Below are 16,830 nucleotides of genomic sequence, written 5' to 3'. Positions count from 1 at the left end.
AGCTGTTCAGTCATCTCTTCTTCCCCCTAACTTCTTTCATCCCTGCCTAGGTGGTGTCTTTATTTTTATTTTTTATTCATGATTGAATAATGATTGACAAGACTGTGGCATAAGAGGGGTACAGTCCCCACCACCAGAGTCCCCTGTCCCACCCCCTCCATTGGAAGCTTCCCTGTTCTTTATCCCTCTGGGAGGATGGACCAAAATTCTTTATGGGGAGCAGAAGGTGAGAGTTCTGGCTTCTGTCATTGCTTCTCCGCTGGACATGGGTGTTGGCAGGTGGACCCACACCCCCAGCCTGTCTCTTGTCTTTCCCTAGTGGGTCAGGGCTCTGGGGAGGGGAGGCTCCAGGACACATGGGTGAGGGCGTCTGCCCAGGGAAGGCAGGTTGATGTGATGGTAGCATCTTCAGCTTGGTGGCTGAAAAGCATTAAGATATAAAGCAGAATAAAGGGCAGGGGTAGATAGCATAATGGTTATGCAAAGAGACTTTCATGCCTGAGGCACCGAGTCCCAGGTTCAATGTCCTGCACCACCATAAGCCAGAGCTGAGCAGTGCTCTGGTAAAATAAAAAGAAAGAAAGAAAATTAAATAAAGCAGAATAAAAAGTTTAATAATCAGGAACCTAAAGGTAAAAATATAGCAGATAGAATTTGGGATCTTCATGTTAGAAGGAGCTAGGAGCCTATTTTAGACATATTCCAAGGGGCCTGTGACTTTACTGGTTTTTTTCCTGAGCTCACCATATAACATGCAGGTGGGGTAGGAGTATTATCTGGGGGGTTAGTGTCAGAGTTGGGAATAGGACTAGAAAGCTGGATCAGGGCAGAGAGTAGCTCCCAATTATGGGAAAAGTCTATAAACACCAGAACTGCAAGCCCCATCGATCTGACCCAGGGGCCGTGTCTGTTCACATTCAGCACAGGAGCCTGTGTGGCCTCCGAGTCCCTGTCAGTCTGAGCTCACAGTCCATGTCACAGCTGGAACATTCTAGGCTGCTCTCATGTCAGGACCCGTCTTCCTCGAGGGGCAGAGCAGGCTGACCAGCCTCCCTTCAGAGAGTGGGGAGTCCCCACCATGGCTGCTCTGCAGTGAGGGCAGGTCCTGGAGAGACCACAGGGGGGCTTGTGCTGATGTTCCTGATGGACATGACCAATGATGGTGGAGAGAGAGGGGATATTTTTGGTAGAGGCCTAGGCCCAGCATATGTATATGGGAATCCCATAATTCCCTAACTAGGGCCCTGGATGATGGGGTGGCCTAGGTGGCATTTTGACAATGGTTTGGTCTGACTCTTCAGGTTCAGAGATCTTTTTTTTTTTTTTAATTATTATTGGATAGATAGAAACAGAGAGAAATCGAAAGGGGAGGGGAAAAGAGAGAGACAGAAAGACATCTGCTGCCCTGCTTCTCCACTGATGAAGCTTCTGCCCTGCAGGTGAGCACCAGAGGCTTGAACCTGGGTCCTTGTGCTTATAACATGTGTGCTTAACCAGGTTGCACCACTGCCTGATCCCCAGGTTCAGAGACCTTTAAGCAGACCACATCGGTAAAATGTCACTTTTCTAGGCCAGTCCAGGTTTGAGTCCACAGGAGATTCAGACGCGTTTCCTCGTATTGTGTTCTCTCAGTAGAACTGGCCAGGTGTGTTCTCCTGCATCTGAACCCACAGTGAAAGGTGCACTGTAACTCTCTTCTCGAGATTCCTGACACTGAGTAGTCAATGTGACAAGACATGCCTAGCAAATAGTGCCGGCGTGTGTACAGAGCACTAGCACGGCGTGAGTAAACCAGCAGCACCAGTCAGAGGAGCTGTTTTGGTTCTCTGGTACTTGAAAGAAATCCTGTTTACAGGATAATGTATTCCTTTAAGCATGCAATAGAATTAGACCTTTAAAAATGCACATTCCATAAGGAGATGTGACAGCATGAGCGCCTGCTGTTACAAAAGTAGACTTTGAATTTATGGGAGAATAGACGTGGGGAAGCAATGACAGAAGCCAGACCTCCCACCTTCTGCACCCCATAATGACCGTGGGTCCATGCTCCCAGAGGGATAAAGAATAGGAAAGCTGTCAGGGGAGGGGACTGGATACGGAGCTCTGGTGGTGTCCATTGTACCCCTTTTATCCTATGGTCTTGTCAGTGTTTCCATTTTATAAATAATTAAAATTTAAAAAAAAGAAAAAGAAAAGGGTGATGTTTACAAGGCGCAGGAAAGCGAAGCTTGGAGAGATGACGTGTGTTCATGCCACTAGTCAGTCTCAGGTTGTCCTTCACCTCCCTGAGAGAAATCTTGATTCAGCAGGATGTCAGGGAGCTCTCTTCTGGATGACGATTCTCACGGGAGAATCTGAGGATACTGTCACCAGATTTGGTATTTGCATTTATCTATTTATTTTTATTATTGGATAGAGACAGAGAGAAATTGAGAGGGGAGGGGAGAGATAGGATGAGAGACAGATACCCACAGCCCAGCTTCACCGCTCTTGAAGACCAGGGGCTTGAACCCAGGTCCTTGCAGACTGTGATGTGTGTGCTTAACCAGGTGTGCCACCACCTGGTCCCCAGATCTGATCTTTTTCAAAAGATGCCAGAATATTGATTTGTATGCAGAACTTTTTAATCTTCAGAACACTCTGTAAGCCAAACAGAACACATCATGGGCCATCCGCAGCTCCCCAAGGCCACCTTCATGAACTCTGCTTGCTTTACGTTCCTAGTAAGAGACAATACCTATTTCAAGACTTGAGGGAGGCAAGTACTTTATTTTTTCTAGAGTTTGATTTTTTTTTTTTTCCCTCCAGGATTATTGCTGGAGCTCGGTGCCTGCACTACAAATCCACAGCTCCTGGAGGCGCTTACCCCGCTGCACGACCACCTGGCCTCAATTTTTATTATTTTTTTTATTTAAAGTTGATCAAATGGTTGCCATGAGGATGTATTATACTTGTTCTGTATAAACTAGGATCAGATCAAAAGTGACTATCTTAAGCCATTGCCAGTCTTACCTTGTGTGTTCCCAACAGGTCTTTCTGGTGCGGGGAAGACAACAGTAAGCTTTGCTCTGGAGGAGTACCTGGTATCCCACGCCATTCCCTGCTATTCCCTGGATGGAGATAATGTGCGTCACGGCCTTAACAAGAACCTGGGCTTCTCACCTGGGGACAGAGAGGAGAATATCCGCCGCATCGCTGAGGTGGCCAGGCTGTTTGCTGACGCAGGTCTCATCTGCATCACCAGTTTCATTTCCCCTTTCGCAAAGGTGAAGTCTTGGTCCTGACTCTGTACCGGGAACCCCGGGCACAGAGCTGCCCCGAGCTGCTGGGTAAAGGAGCCTGCTGGAGGGCCACTGATAAGCAATGCCACGCTTTTTGCTTTTTGCTTTATTGGGGGGGGGGGGGGGTCAGTGGTTTTGTTGACAGCAAAATGTGTATGACATTTCTCAGTTCTCCACAGAACCCTCTAACCCCCCACTAGGTTCCCCTCTGCCATCATATCCCAGGACCTGAACCCTGGCCCCTGCCCCACAGTCCTTGACTTTGGTGCAATACACCAACTCCACTCCAAGTTCTGCTTAGTGTTTCCACTTCTGATCTTGGTTTTCAACTTCTGTCTATGAGTGAGATCATCCCATTTTCATCCTTCTCTTTCTGACTTATCTCACTTCACATGAGTCCTTCAAGCTCCATCCAAGATGGTGTGAAGAAGGTGAATTCACCATTTTTTAATATTTATTTATTGTTTATTCCCTTTTGTTGCCCTTGTATTATTGTTGTAGTTATGATTGATGTTGTTGTTGGATAGGACAAAGAGAAATGGAGAGAGGAAGGGAAGACAGAGAGGGGGAGAGAAAGACAGATACCCGCAGACCTGCTTCACCGCTTGTGAAGTGACTCCCCTGCAGGTGTGGAGCTGGGGGCTTGAACCGGGATCTTTAGGCCGGTCCTTGCGCTTTGCACCACCTGTGCTTAACCTGCTGTGCTACTGCCCAACTCCCGAATTCACCATTTTTAACAGCTGAGTAGTAAGGCTGCAGGTAGGTGTCTCTATGTCTCCCTCCACCTCTATCTCCCCCTTTCTCTCAATGTCTGGTTACCTTTATCAAATAAATAAAGATAAAAAAGAAGTCTTTAAAAAGGAGCATTCCTTTTTTTATTTTTTTATAAGTGATTTAATAATGATTAACAAGATTGTAAGGTCACAGGGGTACAACTCCACACAGTTCCCACCACCAGGGTTCTGTGTCCCACCTCCTCCATTGGAAGCCTCCCTGTTCTTTATTCCTCTGGGAGGATGGACCCAAATTCTTTACGGGAGCAGAAGGTGGAAGGTCTGGCTTCTGTAATTTGCTTCTCCACCGGACATGGACTTTGGCAAGTCGATCCACACCCCAGCCCGACAGAGAATATCTGTGATGAAATTCTTCTTTTTAAAAAAAAAAAAATTTTATTTACTTACTGGATAAAGACAGAAAATGAGAGAGGATGAGGGGGAGATAGAGAAGGAGAGAGACAGAGAGACACCTGCAGCTCTGCTTCACCACTCCTGAAACTTTCCCCCTGCAGGGCGGGCTTGGTCCCGGGGTCTGTGCCCTGTGATATGCGTGTTTCACCGAGTGAGCCACCGCCTGGTCCCTGTGATGAAATTCTTTTTTTTTTGTTTTATTTTATTTTTTTAATATTTATTTATTTATTCCCTTTTGTTGCCCTAGTTGTTTTATTATTGTAGTTATTATTGTTGTTATTGATGTCGTCGTTGTTGGCTAGGACAGAGAGAAATGGAGAGAGGAGGGGAAGACAGAGAGGGGGAGAGAAAGACAGACACCTGGAGAGCCGGGGGCTTGAACCGGGATCCTTATGCTGGTCCTTGTGCTTTGCACCATGTGCGCTTAACCCGCTGCGCTACCGCTGGACTCCCATTGTTTTATTTTTTAATCTTTTTTTTAATATTTTTTGGATAGAGTCAGTCAGAAATTGAGAGGGAAGGGGGTGATAGAGAGGGAGAGAGACACCTGCAGCTCTGCTTCACCATTTGTGAAGCTTTCCCCCTGCAGGTGGGGACCGGGGGCTCGAACCTGGGTCCTTGCACACCGTAACGCGTGCACTCAACCAGGTGCACCGCCGCCCTGCTCCATGAAATTTTTCTGCCTCCACTAACGGGTTTTTCTCTACAGCTTGAGCAGAGCACAAATCAAATGCTATCCCAAGGTTCTAGGATACCAGCACTGCCTATTTTTGTGGTGGAGAGTCTCCTGAAGCCTCACCTCACATTCTGCAACATCACCTCTTTCAGGATCGCGAGAACGCTCGAAAAATCCACGAGTCCGCAGGGCTGCCGTTCTTTGAGATGTTTGTGGATGCCCCTCTCAACATCTGTGAGAGCAGAGATGTGAAAGGCCTGTACAAACGGGCCCGAGCTGGGGAGATCAAAGGTAAGAGGACCAGCACTGCCTCTGGACAGTCACCTGGTCCTTCTTAGACTGTCCCCAGGATGTGCGCGGACTTCCAATTTGCCAGGCCGGGAGGCAGCTGAGCTGGAACAGGACCCGAGAATCCTGCCGGCTTCCCTGTGGACGGCCCTGAGTTCTGGCCTTAACTCATTACTGTGTGTGTGTGCCTGGCTGAATGAAAGCGTTGTTCTGTCAGCCACAGATGGGACTTTCACCCTTCTGCTTTGCAGGATTTACAGGAATTGACTCTGATTATGAGAAACCTGAAACTCCTGAACTCGTGCTGAAAACCAACTTGTCTTCAGTGAGTGACTGTGTCCAGCAGGTAGTGGAGTTCCTGCAAGAGCAGGTGGGTGGACTGGTTCTCTCTCTCTCTCTCTCTCTCTCTCCCTTTCTCCTCCACCCCAGATATGTATGTCACAAAAGATCACTTGTTAACTCTACTACCCTTTTTACAACTTCTTTTCAATTTTTTAAAAATTTATTTATTGGGGGATTGATGTTTTACACTCGACAGTAAATACAGTAGTTTGTACATGCATAACATTTCCCAGCTTTCCACACAACCATATAACCCCCACTAGCTCCTCCTCTGCCATCCTGTCCCAGGACCTGTCTTACTTCGGTGCAACACACCAACTCCAGTCCAAATTCTGCTTCGTTTCAGAACATCGTACCGCACACTATAATCAAAGGCATCCACGAGCTCTTTGTGCCTGAAAACAAACTTGACCAAGTTCGAGCTGAGGCTGCAGCTCTGCCTTCACTGTCGATCACCAAGGTAAGACGACGAAGACTGATCATGGGAAAATCAGGCTTTTTCATAGCCACTCACTGCCAACTCTTTCTTCATAGCAAGGAAATCTGACTCAGCCAAAGGCAACGTCCATCAGAGAACACATGTGTTGGTATACTTCTAAAACCTCTTCTGTTTCATTTGGTTTCTGTTTCATTTGGTTTAATCCCCCCTGCTTACATAACCACTTCGTTCTATTTACATAATCACTGCATTCTATTTACATAACCACTGTATTCTATTTACATAACCACTGCAGGGCATTGGTTCAATCCCCACTGGTTCACGATATGTTTTTGCTCTGCCCCCTCTCCTTGTGACACTCTGATTTTCACCAGTCACTTTTCTCTCCACCCTCTCTATGTCACATCCTGTTTCCACCCTACTTGGCAAGTATATATAAAGACAGCATTGTGAATTTTAGGGTACTTTAACTTTAGTTTAGCTTAGCTTGGTATAGATTGCACTGCGTCCTGCATGAATAAAGAGATACTGCATACAGCTCAACCCAGCCGTGAGTCCCAGCTCGTCTGTCTCCCGTCAGTGAAGCTCAGCCCGACACACATGTCAGTGTGTGTAAATATATATATTTTTTATCTGTTGTCTAAGCAAAGCTGCCAGCAGGAACTGTACCGTCCTGCTGAAGCAGGCCAGAGAGGGTGCTTCTGCATTTGCACAGCTCAGTAGACATTGTTGTCATTGAATCATCAGCAAGCCAGGTGTCAGGCAGAAATTGCTTATGGGCAGATTGGAAAGAACAGATTGTGTTCAGAGAGCAAGTGTTTCCCGGGTAATGGAGAAGGGAACTGAAGTGAGCAAAATCATCCTTGACCGGAAATGATCTGAATGCCTCGCTTCTGTTTTCTGCTCTGCAAGTCCTGCTCTTAACACCAGGGGATTTGGGAGTCGGGCAGTGGCGCAGTGGGTTAAGTGCAGGTGGCACAAAGCGCAAGGACCTGCATCAGGATTCTGGTTCGAGCCCCCGGCTCTCCACCTGCAGGGGAGTCGCTTCGCAGGCGGTGAAGCAGGTCTGCAGGTGTCTGTCTTTCTCTCCCCCTCTCTGTCTTCTCCTCCTCTCCCCATTTCTCTCTGGCCTATCCAACAACGACGACATCAATAATAACTACAACAATACAACAACAAGAGCAACAAAAGGGAATAAATAAATAAATATTTTTTAAAAATAGAATATTGAGAAAACAAAACCACCAGGGGATTTTTGACCTGAGGAAGGAAGTTGCACTGTCCAGGAGTTGAAAGACGCAACCCCAGCTAACTGTCTTCCAAGTGCCTTGGGCTTTCTATACATCAGGATTAGTGTGTCCAGGCATGGCGGCCACATTTCTGCCGGCTCCTTTTTGTTATCCCTTAAAATCTTGGATGTCAGGCTGGGGAGATAGCATAGTGGTTGTGCAAATGTCTTAAAAGCCTGAGACTCTGAGATCTCAGGTTCAATCGCCAGCACCACCATAAGCCAGAGCTGAGCAGTGCTCTGGTCTCTCTCTCTCAGTATCTTTCCCTCTGTATCTACTCCTTCTCATTACAATAAAATAAATGGAAAAAAAATCTTGGATGTCTTCATGGAAGCAGAGTACACTGGGAACCTGCTTTACTTCATGAAGGCTCCATCTTCTAATATGTCATGACAATTTTTAGTATTTTCTTTTTTAAATAGTTTATTTATTATTGGATATAGACAGAGAGAGGGAGATAGAAAGAGAGACACCTGTAGCCCTGTTTCACCTCTCGTGAAGCTTTCCCCCTGCAGGTGGGGACTGGGAGCTTGAGCCTGGGTCCTCATTCACTATAATGTGAGCGCTTAACCAGGCACATCACCACCCTGTCATGGCAAATTTATAAAGAGCACTCCTTGACTCTACAAAATAAATCCTGAGTACTACAGTAGTCCGGGCAGATGAGAAACATATAGAGCAGAGGGATTATCCAGTGACAGAATTCTCTTCAAGGTGCAGAACTTGAAAGACTATGAAGATGATTCTTTTGACCCTGTGTTTTAAGTATTCTCATATCTTCCTCGGACCCATGATCAGGGCCATAGTGAGGCTGGAGCTAGAGCTTCTCTGGTAGAGAGCAGCAAAAGGGGTTCAAGCTGAGGTGATGATTCACTGAATCATCTTAGACTGTCCTTATTTCTTTCAGAGCAGTGACCTGCGGGAGCCGAGTTTTCTAGGACAAATAGGAGTTTCCAGGTGGGAAAGAGACAGGTAACCACATGAGCGTGTCAACTGCACGTCACCTGGCCCCGCTGGCAAATCATCCCTCAGGTGGTAAAGAGGAGGGTCTGGAAGTTCCTCCATGGCCCAGCTGACAAAGATGGAAAGCCCCTTCAGTCTCATGTTACGAATTCTAGACTCTAAGAGGCCGAGCCGTGAGACACTCGGTTAAAGGCTCGTAATACAAAGCGCAAGGACCCGAGTTTGAGCCCCCTACTCCCCACCTGCAGGAGGGACGTTTCATGGGTGGCAAAGTGGGTCTGAAGGTGTCTCTCTTTCTCTCCTCCTCTCTATCTCTCCCTCCTCTCTCAAATTGTCTCTCTGTCCTATCGAATAAAACAGGGAGGGGGAAGAAAGGAGGAATGACTACTAGACGTGGTCCAGGAAGTGGCACAGCGATAAAACTTTGGACTCTCAAGCGGGGGGTCCTGAGTTCGGTCCCCGGTAGCACATGTGCCAGAGTGATGTCTGGTTCTTTCTCTCTCCTTTTATCTTTCTCATTAATAAATAAATAAAATCTTTAAAAAAAAAAAAAGACCACTAGGAGCAGTGGATTCATAGTGCTGACACCAAACCCCAGCAATAACCTGGCAGCAACAATTAAAAAAAAAAAAAAAAGAATTTTAGACTTTTAGCTTAAATAATTTTGCCTAATTCAGTCAAAAAATAGTAGATTTGGCTTAAAAAAAAAAAAGGAGTAACCAAATGAGAAATTTTATAAAGACAGACGGTTATGCACAGGGTATCCAGACCAACGTGATTTGACCAAGGTGCTCAAATCAGTCACCTCAAATGAAAAGGTTCTGCTTCTGTTTCTCTCTCCTATAGGCAAGTTCTTGACTCAAACTCACTGGGCCCCTAGGCCACAGGGGCACAATCAGATCTCGGAAAACTGCCAACAGGGATATCCTGCCATCCCTCTCCTGCACAAGCAAGGCCTTCCCTGGCTTCCCTGGGGTCAGGCTGCTCTAAGACAGCTCCTGAGACTGTCCACCTGCCTTTTCTGTCTTGCAGCTGGATCTCCAGTGGGTCCAGGTTCTGAGTGAAGGCTGGGCCACCCCCCTCAAAGGTTTCATGCGGGAGAAGGAGTTCCTGCAAGTTATACACTTCGACACCCTGCTGGATGGTACGGTCAGTTTTGGTTTCTTACCTCTTTGTTTTCTAAGAAGCAAACTCTTTCTTAGAAGTCTGTACCGGTATAATATATATGAACCTGGCTCTGCATATGTTCTAGAAGTATCTGGGTGATGTATGCAAGTCTGCTTCGTGATTAGCTTCCATTGCGAGGGCCTTGGAGTTGTCCTAGGAGGTGATGATTATTTTTTTAAATGTTTTTATTAGCGAGTCAATAATGATTTATAAGGTCATAGGGGTGTTCAGACCCCGTCTGCAGGGGGAAAGCTTTGCAGTTCTGCAGGACTCTCTCCTCTCTCTCTCTCTCTCTCCTTTCTCTCTCTCTCTCCCTTCTATCTCCCCGCCTCAAATTCTGGCTGTCTCTATCCAATAAATACATAAAGATAATAAAAAATGTCTAAGAGAAAGAGAGGGGTGAGGAAGAAAAGGAATGTTACAGTGCTAATGGGTATGGACACAGGCCTAGCTCCTATGAGAAATGGCAGGAGATTCTTAGAAAAAACAACAACAATAAACAACAAGGGCAACAAAAGGGGAAAATTATTTTTTTAAAAATGCCATTGCAATTGTGACAGGAATTGCATTTAAAAAAAAGATCATAGGGGTATAATTTTGCACTACTCTCACCACCCAAGTTTTATGCTTCCAATAATTACTGTAGTTCTCCCAAGGTGATAGATATGGGTTGACTATATACACATAGAATATATATATATACACACATATATATGTATATATATATATATATATATATTTCAAGTTCATTGGGTTTTTTAAAGCTTTTATTAGTGAGTTAATAATTATTAACAAGATTATAAGATAACAAGGGTACAATTCCACACAGTTCCCACCACCAGAGTTCCATGTCCCATCCCCTCCATTGGAAGCTTCCCTATTCTTTATCCCTCTGGGAATGTGGACCAAAGATCTTTATGGGGAGCAGAAGGTGGGAGTTGTGGCTTCTGTCATTGCTTCTCCACTGGACATGGGTGTTGGCAGGTGGATCCACACCCCCAGCCTGTTTCTATCTTTTTCCCTAGTGGGACCGGAGAGGTGAGGGTCTGGGATCAAATTCATTGTAAATTATTTAAAATCAAGACACTTCAAAGTGAAGGTCTTCCTTGCAGAGATCCAAGTGCAAGTGAAGGTTACATCTTCTTCACTCCTGCCTTGTTCAGAAGCAGCAGGCAGCTAGACCCCTGGCACCTGGCAGGCCCAGGCTGGAGCAGCCAGCACGAATCTGTTACCTGCAGGCCAGTTCGCAGCCTACCTGCTGGTCACTGTAGCAAACACTGCAGCAGCTGCTCAGGTGTTGGGATTTCGCCCATCCTTGAAAGACACTAGATGGATCTGTCCACTAAACTCTACTGGGGGCACTATTCAGACAGCGTTCTGGTCATATATTAGGGCTGAGTGACAGCTGGTCAGTGTCAGAAGCCTGGGACGCACAGAGAACTGCCAGGCCCTCCGGGATCATTCCTTTGCACAGCTGCCTGAACTTATGAAATGCAACTTATCTCTTCAATGCCTGGGGGGAATCGTGGGTGGGAAAGGGTCACCAAAGAGTCACACTGAGTTTTACTTTATTTAATTCGTTTTTTCTTTATGTATTTTGTTAGTGATTTGCAGAATTATAAGATAACAGGAGTATCAGTCTACCTCATTCCCACCACTGTATCCGCCGAATCTTTAAATATCCGCACAGGAAGCCAAGGCTTTTAGGGATTTTTTTTTTCTGGGGAAGGAGGGTCATGGGGGCCGGGTAGTGGTACACCTGGCTGAGCGCACGGGTTACAATGTGCAAGGACCCGGGTTCGAGCCCTCGGTCCTACAAGGGGAAGCTTTGTGAGTGGTGAAGGAGGGCTACAGATATCTCTGTCTCTCTATCTCTTCCTACCCTCTTGATTTATGGCTGTCTCTATCCAATTTCAAAAAAGGAAAAAAACCTCTAAAAAAAAAAAAAAAGGATAGAGGTTCATGTTCTGAACATGTGCCTTCTGAAAAATGTGTGGAAGTACTCAAGATCTGTGTTTTCTGTCTTTTTAGTCAGGCCCAGATCCACAGAAGTACAGAACCTGCCACTGCTGGCCTGATAGCTGTGGACCTGTGGCAATTCGCAGGCTTTCTGTCTCAGGAGGAGAATATTCTCTTCCTCTTTGTTAAGCTCAGCTGAGTTCTCTCATGCCCTGCAGTGTCAGAGAATGGAGCGGAACAGCTCTCTTTGCCGGCCCATCCCTATGTCCTCCTGCGGTGGCCAGCAAAGCGACCCAGGGAGAGGCCATGCTGGATCTTAATGCCTACCTCTTCCAACCTGCCTCTGCCAGGCCTTCATAAGACTCACTTATGTCCTCTGGGGCTTCCCAGCCATTCCCACTATTTAGCTGTGTAACCAGAAATCTCTAGACATAACTTTTACAGCGCTGGTGGTAGTTAGGATTCAAAGCTCTGCTTACTCTTCAATACCTGTTCAAGTCCTGTGTGAGTCAACCAACAGTGAAACATCCCAAGGACATAGGCCAGTACCTCGGTGGCTAAGCCGCACATTTATCCAAAGGACACTCAAACACTCATTGGAAGGGATATACCCACCCCTGTGTTCACAGCTGCATTATCCACAGTAGCCATAGAGTGGAAGCAGCCTAAATGCCCACCAGCAGATGACTGGCTAAAGTTACGGGATATATAGTCCATGGAATACTACTCTGTAATCAAAAAAAGATGACATTGTGTCCTTTGGAACTCCATGAATGGAACTGGAGGTGATGATGCTTAGTGAAATAAGTAGAGAGATGAAAGACAGCTACCGGATGGTTTCACTCATATGTGGACTCCAGAGAGCTGATACACATGAACGTGTAGAAAGAAAAGAACAAAAAGAAATAAGTAAGCAAAGTGCTTGTAAGCCTTGTGAGGACGCGAGTGGCGATCTTTGGGAGATGGGAGTATAGGGACAGAAAACTCTGGTGGTGGGTGTGGAACTGTGCCCTATAATCTTACAGTCTTGTAACCTACTATTAATCACAAATAAAAAGTGGCCAGGGAGAGAATGAACAAATGTAAGCCACAGAGCCAAACTGCCTGGATCCACATACAAAGTGATGAGTTATAAACTCTCTGGACCTCGTGTCCATCATCTGTAAAACGAGGAAGCTGATAAGGGACCTGCCACAACAGGATATTGAAAGAATTTCTGGTCCACACATCAACAGACCCTTTTGGACATACAAATAAACAAACAAAACTGAAGTCTGACATGTTTTCAACTTAGACTTAATTGGCATATTCATTTGCTAGATCCAGGTGCAAATAGGGTTTCAAAATTTGATATACTGAGAAGTGATCGCCACAGTAAGCCCATCACGTACATAGTTACCTTTTTCCCCCTTGTGAAAAAAACTTCAAAGACTGACTCTGAGCCATGTTCAAATATGCAACACAGTAGTCTTTTTTAAAAAACAGTTATTTTTTTTTAATATTTATTTGTTCCCTTTTGTTGTCCTTGTTGTTTTATTGTTGTAGTTATTATTGCTGTTATTGATTTCGTTGTTGTTAGGACAGAGAGAAATGGAGAGAGGAGGGGAAGACAGAGAGGGGGAGAGAAAGACAGACACCTGCAGACCTGCTTCAGCGCCTGTGAAGCGATTCCCCTGCAGGTGGGGACCCGGGGGCTTGAACCGGGATCCTTACACCGGTCCCTGTGCTTTGTGCCACCTGCGCTTAACCTGCTGCGCCACCGCCCAACCCCCACAGCACAGTAGTCTTAACCGTAGTCCTCTTGTTGGGTGCTGCACCCTCATGATCTAGTTTTTGCCTTTTTTTTTTCAGGAATTTTAAATTTTATTCAGGAAAATTGAGAACATTGACATATTAGAATGAAAGAGAGAGAAGCTGGGTTACTACTTACATGATGATCTGAACAGAAAGAGAGTGAACCAAACCCAGAGGTCCAGCTTTTACTTTTTATTTTATTTTTTTTCTTTGCCTCCAGGATTATCATGGGGGCTCGGTGCCTGTACCACGAATCCACTGCTCCTAGAGGCCATTTTTTCCCTTTTGTTGCCCTTGTTGTTTAACGCTGCTGTTGTTGTATTATTATTCCTGTTGTCATTGCTGTCATCGTTGTTGGATAGGACAGAGAAATGGAGAGAGGAGGGGAAGACAGAGAGGGGGAGAGAAAGACAGACACCTGCAGACCTGCTTCACCGCCTGCGAAGCAACTCCCCTGCAGGTGGGGAGCCAGGGGCTCGAACTGGGATCCTTAAACGAGTCCTTGTGCTTTGCGCCATGTGCGCTTAACCCGCTGAGCTACCGCCCGCCCCGAGGTCCAGCTTTTAACACCCAAGCCCCACCCCCACCTTTCCGAGCCCACCTGTCACCACTCCATTTTCTGGACATTCCCCTCCAGGTACTGCCTGCCCCTCAACATTCTGCCCCTACGAGTATGGACCCAAAATTCTTTTGGGGATGTTGAAGGATGGAATTTTGAGCTGCTTCCTGCTGACATGTGGGCAGTTGCCTGGTTGACCCCCTCCCAGACTGACCTGTTCTGTCCCTGGCATTGCCCTGGTAGGATAGGGCTCTGGAGAGATGAGCTTTCTGGACGCTTCACCGTATGGTGGTCTGTGCAGGGTGGGGTCGTGGCAGCATCTGAGACATGATAATGCTCTGAACAGAGAGCTATGGTCTGTTTCTTTTCTACTGGGGTGTGTGTGTGTGTGTGTGTGTGTGTGTGTGTGTGTGTGTGTGTTTCTTAACTGCCTCTACCCACTTCACCACTCCCTGATCATCAGGAAACCACCAGGAGTTGGAAATCTTGAAGAGCCCAAGGCTCTTTAAGGCTAATAATAATATAATAATTGCTTATTAACTTATAATAACTTATTATTATAATAATAAAATCTTGATAAGCCCAATCTTGAAGGGCTTATCAGTCGTCAGCACAGACAGGAAGTTCACTGCCGTCCGGCACACTGGCACTGAGTGGCCGAGTACGCCTGGTGCCTCTTAAGTCTTGTAGGCAGAGTCAGAATGCAGACAGATGCGTACTCACCGAGAGACGTGAGCCTCATTTCTGGAGGCCCAGTCCAGCAGCGTCTCCGCCACTTCTGTGGTCGTCAAACTTTGTGTTTTTAAGCCAGGTACCTTTTCATTTCTGTGAGATGTGAGACAATCTAAACATTAGGTGGAAGTGGAACTCCTTCTGTAGAAGAAGGTGGGCTCAACCTCTCTTTCTCTCTCTTTTTTTTTTTTTACTTTTATTTATTATTGGATAGGGGGTAGGGACAGAGTGAAATTGAGAGGAGTGGTAGAGATAGAGAGGGAGAGAGACAGAGAGAGACACCTGCAGCCCAGCTTCAGCACTTGTGAAGCTTTCCCCCCACAGGTGGGGACCAAGGGCTTGAACCCCAGCCTCTGCGCACTGTAACGTGTGCACCTAACCAGGTGCGCCACCTCCTGGCCCCCTCGACCTCGCCTCTGCACGCACAGCAGCTCTAGGGGCGTTTGAAAGAACACAGGGACGCCATCCACCCTCTGCACTCTGGGGCCGTAGTCAGTGGAGCTTGATTTAAGAGCTTTTGAACGAGGTGAACAGCTAAATGACAGAAGACGACGGTACAAGACACCAGTCATATGAATGTCTAATTCAGAAAGCTAATGAAAGTTTGAATGATCATCATTGAAAATCTGGGAGAATTTTGTAACCACAGATATGTGGCTACTTGCAACTACCAGCCACTTACTGGCAGGTCTTCTCTATCTACGACTTCCTCCTGTAAGACTTGAGGGTTTTTATTTGACGTGGGACATCACATTTCATCTGCACGATACTGGAAGATGCTTTATCCATTTTGGGAAGTAAGTATTACAGAAACTAAATACTACTCTTGAGACCTGGAATCAAATTCAGTTTATCCCGGCTCTAACATTTTTATGTATTCTGCTGGGTATACCTGCATATCCTCTAAAGTCTGGAATCCCTAGATAGTCTCTGACAGTTTGCTTCTACACTTTGTCCCACTCACTTAAAACTATTTTTCAGGGAACTGAATGGTGGTACATCTGGTTGAATGCACATATTACAGTGTGCAAGGACCTGGGTTCAAGGCCCTGGTCCCCACCTACAAGGGGGAAAGCTTTGCAAGTGGTGAAGCAGGGCTGCAGATGTCTCCCTCTCTCTCTCTCCCTCTCTGTCACCCCTTCCCTCTCAAGATCTGGCTGTTTCTATCCAATAAATAAAATAAAGATAATAAAAAATAAAAACAACTACTTTTCAGTAGATATAATGTCACATATTTATAAGGGACAACCTGTTTCTGAAATTGATAAAGCTTTCGCTATACATTACAGTTCATTTTAAATAATCTTTGAACAAGCAGAATACCTCACCTGGATAGTGCGGCTGCTTTGCCATGCATGTGATTCAGGTTTGAAAACGGAGCCCACCATGCTATAGGAGACTTGTGTGGTTTGGTGTCGTGTGTGTATGTGTGTGTGTGTGGGTGTGTGTGTGTGTATGTGTGTTTTAACCAGAGCACCGTTCAGCTCTGGCTTATAGTGGTACAGGGGATTGAACTTGGGACTTTGGAGCCTCAGGCATGAGAGTCTGTTTTCATAACCATTATGCTATGTACACTCCACCCATGTCTTTCTCTTTCTATTTGAGAAAGCTCAGAGCAGTGAGGCCCAGTGATGACGATAACAACCAAAGATAATTATCTGAACATTGTGTTTAGACGATATTCAGTAGCACTGAGGAAATTGTGGTAGATGATACTCCGTTTCTGGCTTAGCTAGACATTTGCAGTCATGTTCCCTCGATTTCACAGAAGTAGACAAAAGCTCACTATCTTTGTGTGCCGTGTGTGCACATATGCGAAGTTTCATAATAGGACCTTGACCCTGGACATTGTTTCTTGAAGATTACTTTGGTCAAGAGTTGAAAACATGTTTCTCAACTGTGTTTGTATTTCTCTAGGCATGGCGCTTCCTGGTATGTACTTTCACTTTCCAAGTAGTTAAGCTAATATAATTAGACATGTTACACTAATTAGAAATGGTTAAGAACTTAACAAAAATAAAATCCAATGAACCAGTTGTAATTGCTCTCAGTTCATGATCCAACCAGTTACAGAATAATACAGTAGTCCCCCCCACCCCTTATCTGTGGGGATACTTTCCAAGACCCTCCCCCAATGAATGTCAGACCCCAGGT

General features: G+C 45.9%; 1 protein-coding gene across 2 annotated transcripts in view; it reads left to right on the top strand.

Annotated features, from left to right (window-relative positions):
* Positions 1-16,830, top strand: part of PAPSS2 (3'-phosphoadenosine 5'-phosphosulfate synthase 2) — an 80,228-nt gene that overhangs the window by 40,718 nt on the left and 22,680 nt on the right. Inside the window, exons 3-7 of one of the 2 annotated variants that reach the window (XM_007520756.3) lie at positions 3,031-3,266; positions 5,297-5,435; positions 5,684-5,802; positions 6,121-6,234; positions 9,498-9,609. In XM_007520756.3, the coding sequence (XP_007520818.2) occupies positions 3,031-3,266; positions 5,297-5,435; positions 5,684-5,802; positions 6,121-6,234; positions 9,498-9,609 (720 nt within the window). Of the gene's footprint in view, positions 1-3,030; positions 3,267-5,296; positions 5,436-5,683; positions 5,803-6,120; positions 6,235-9,497; positions 9,625-16,830 lie in introns of both variants that reach the window. The other variant, XM_060186985.1, reaches the window with a different exon arrangement.

This window comes from Erinaceus europaeus, chromosome 1 (assembly GCF_950295315.1).
Source record: "Erinaceus europaeus chromosome 1, mEriEur2.1, whole genome shotgun sequence".
NCBI classification, from domain to species: Eukaryota; Metazoa; Chordata; class Mammalia; order Eulipotyphla; family Erinaceidae; genus Erinaceus; species Erinaceus europaeus.
Note: the sequence above shows the minus strand (reverse complement) of the source record. Positions and strands in the feature narration are given on the sequence as shown.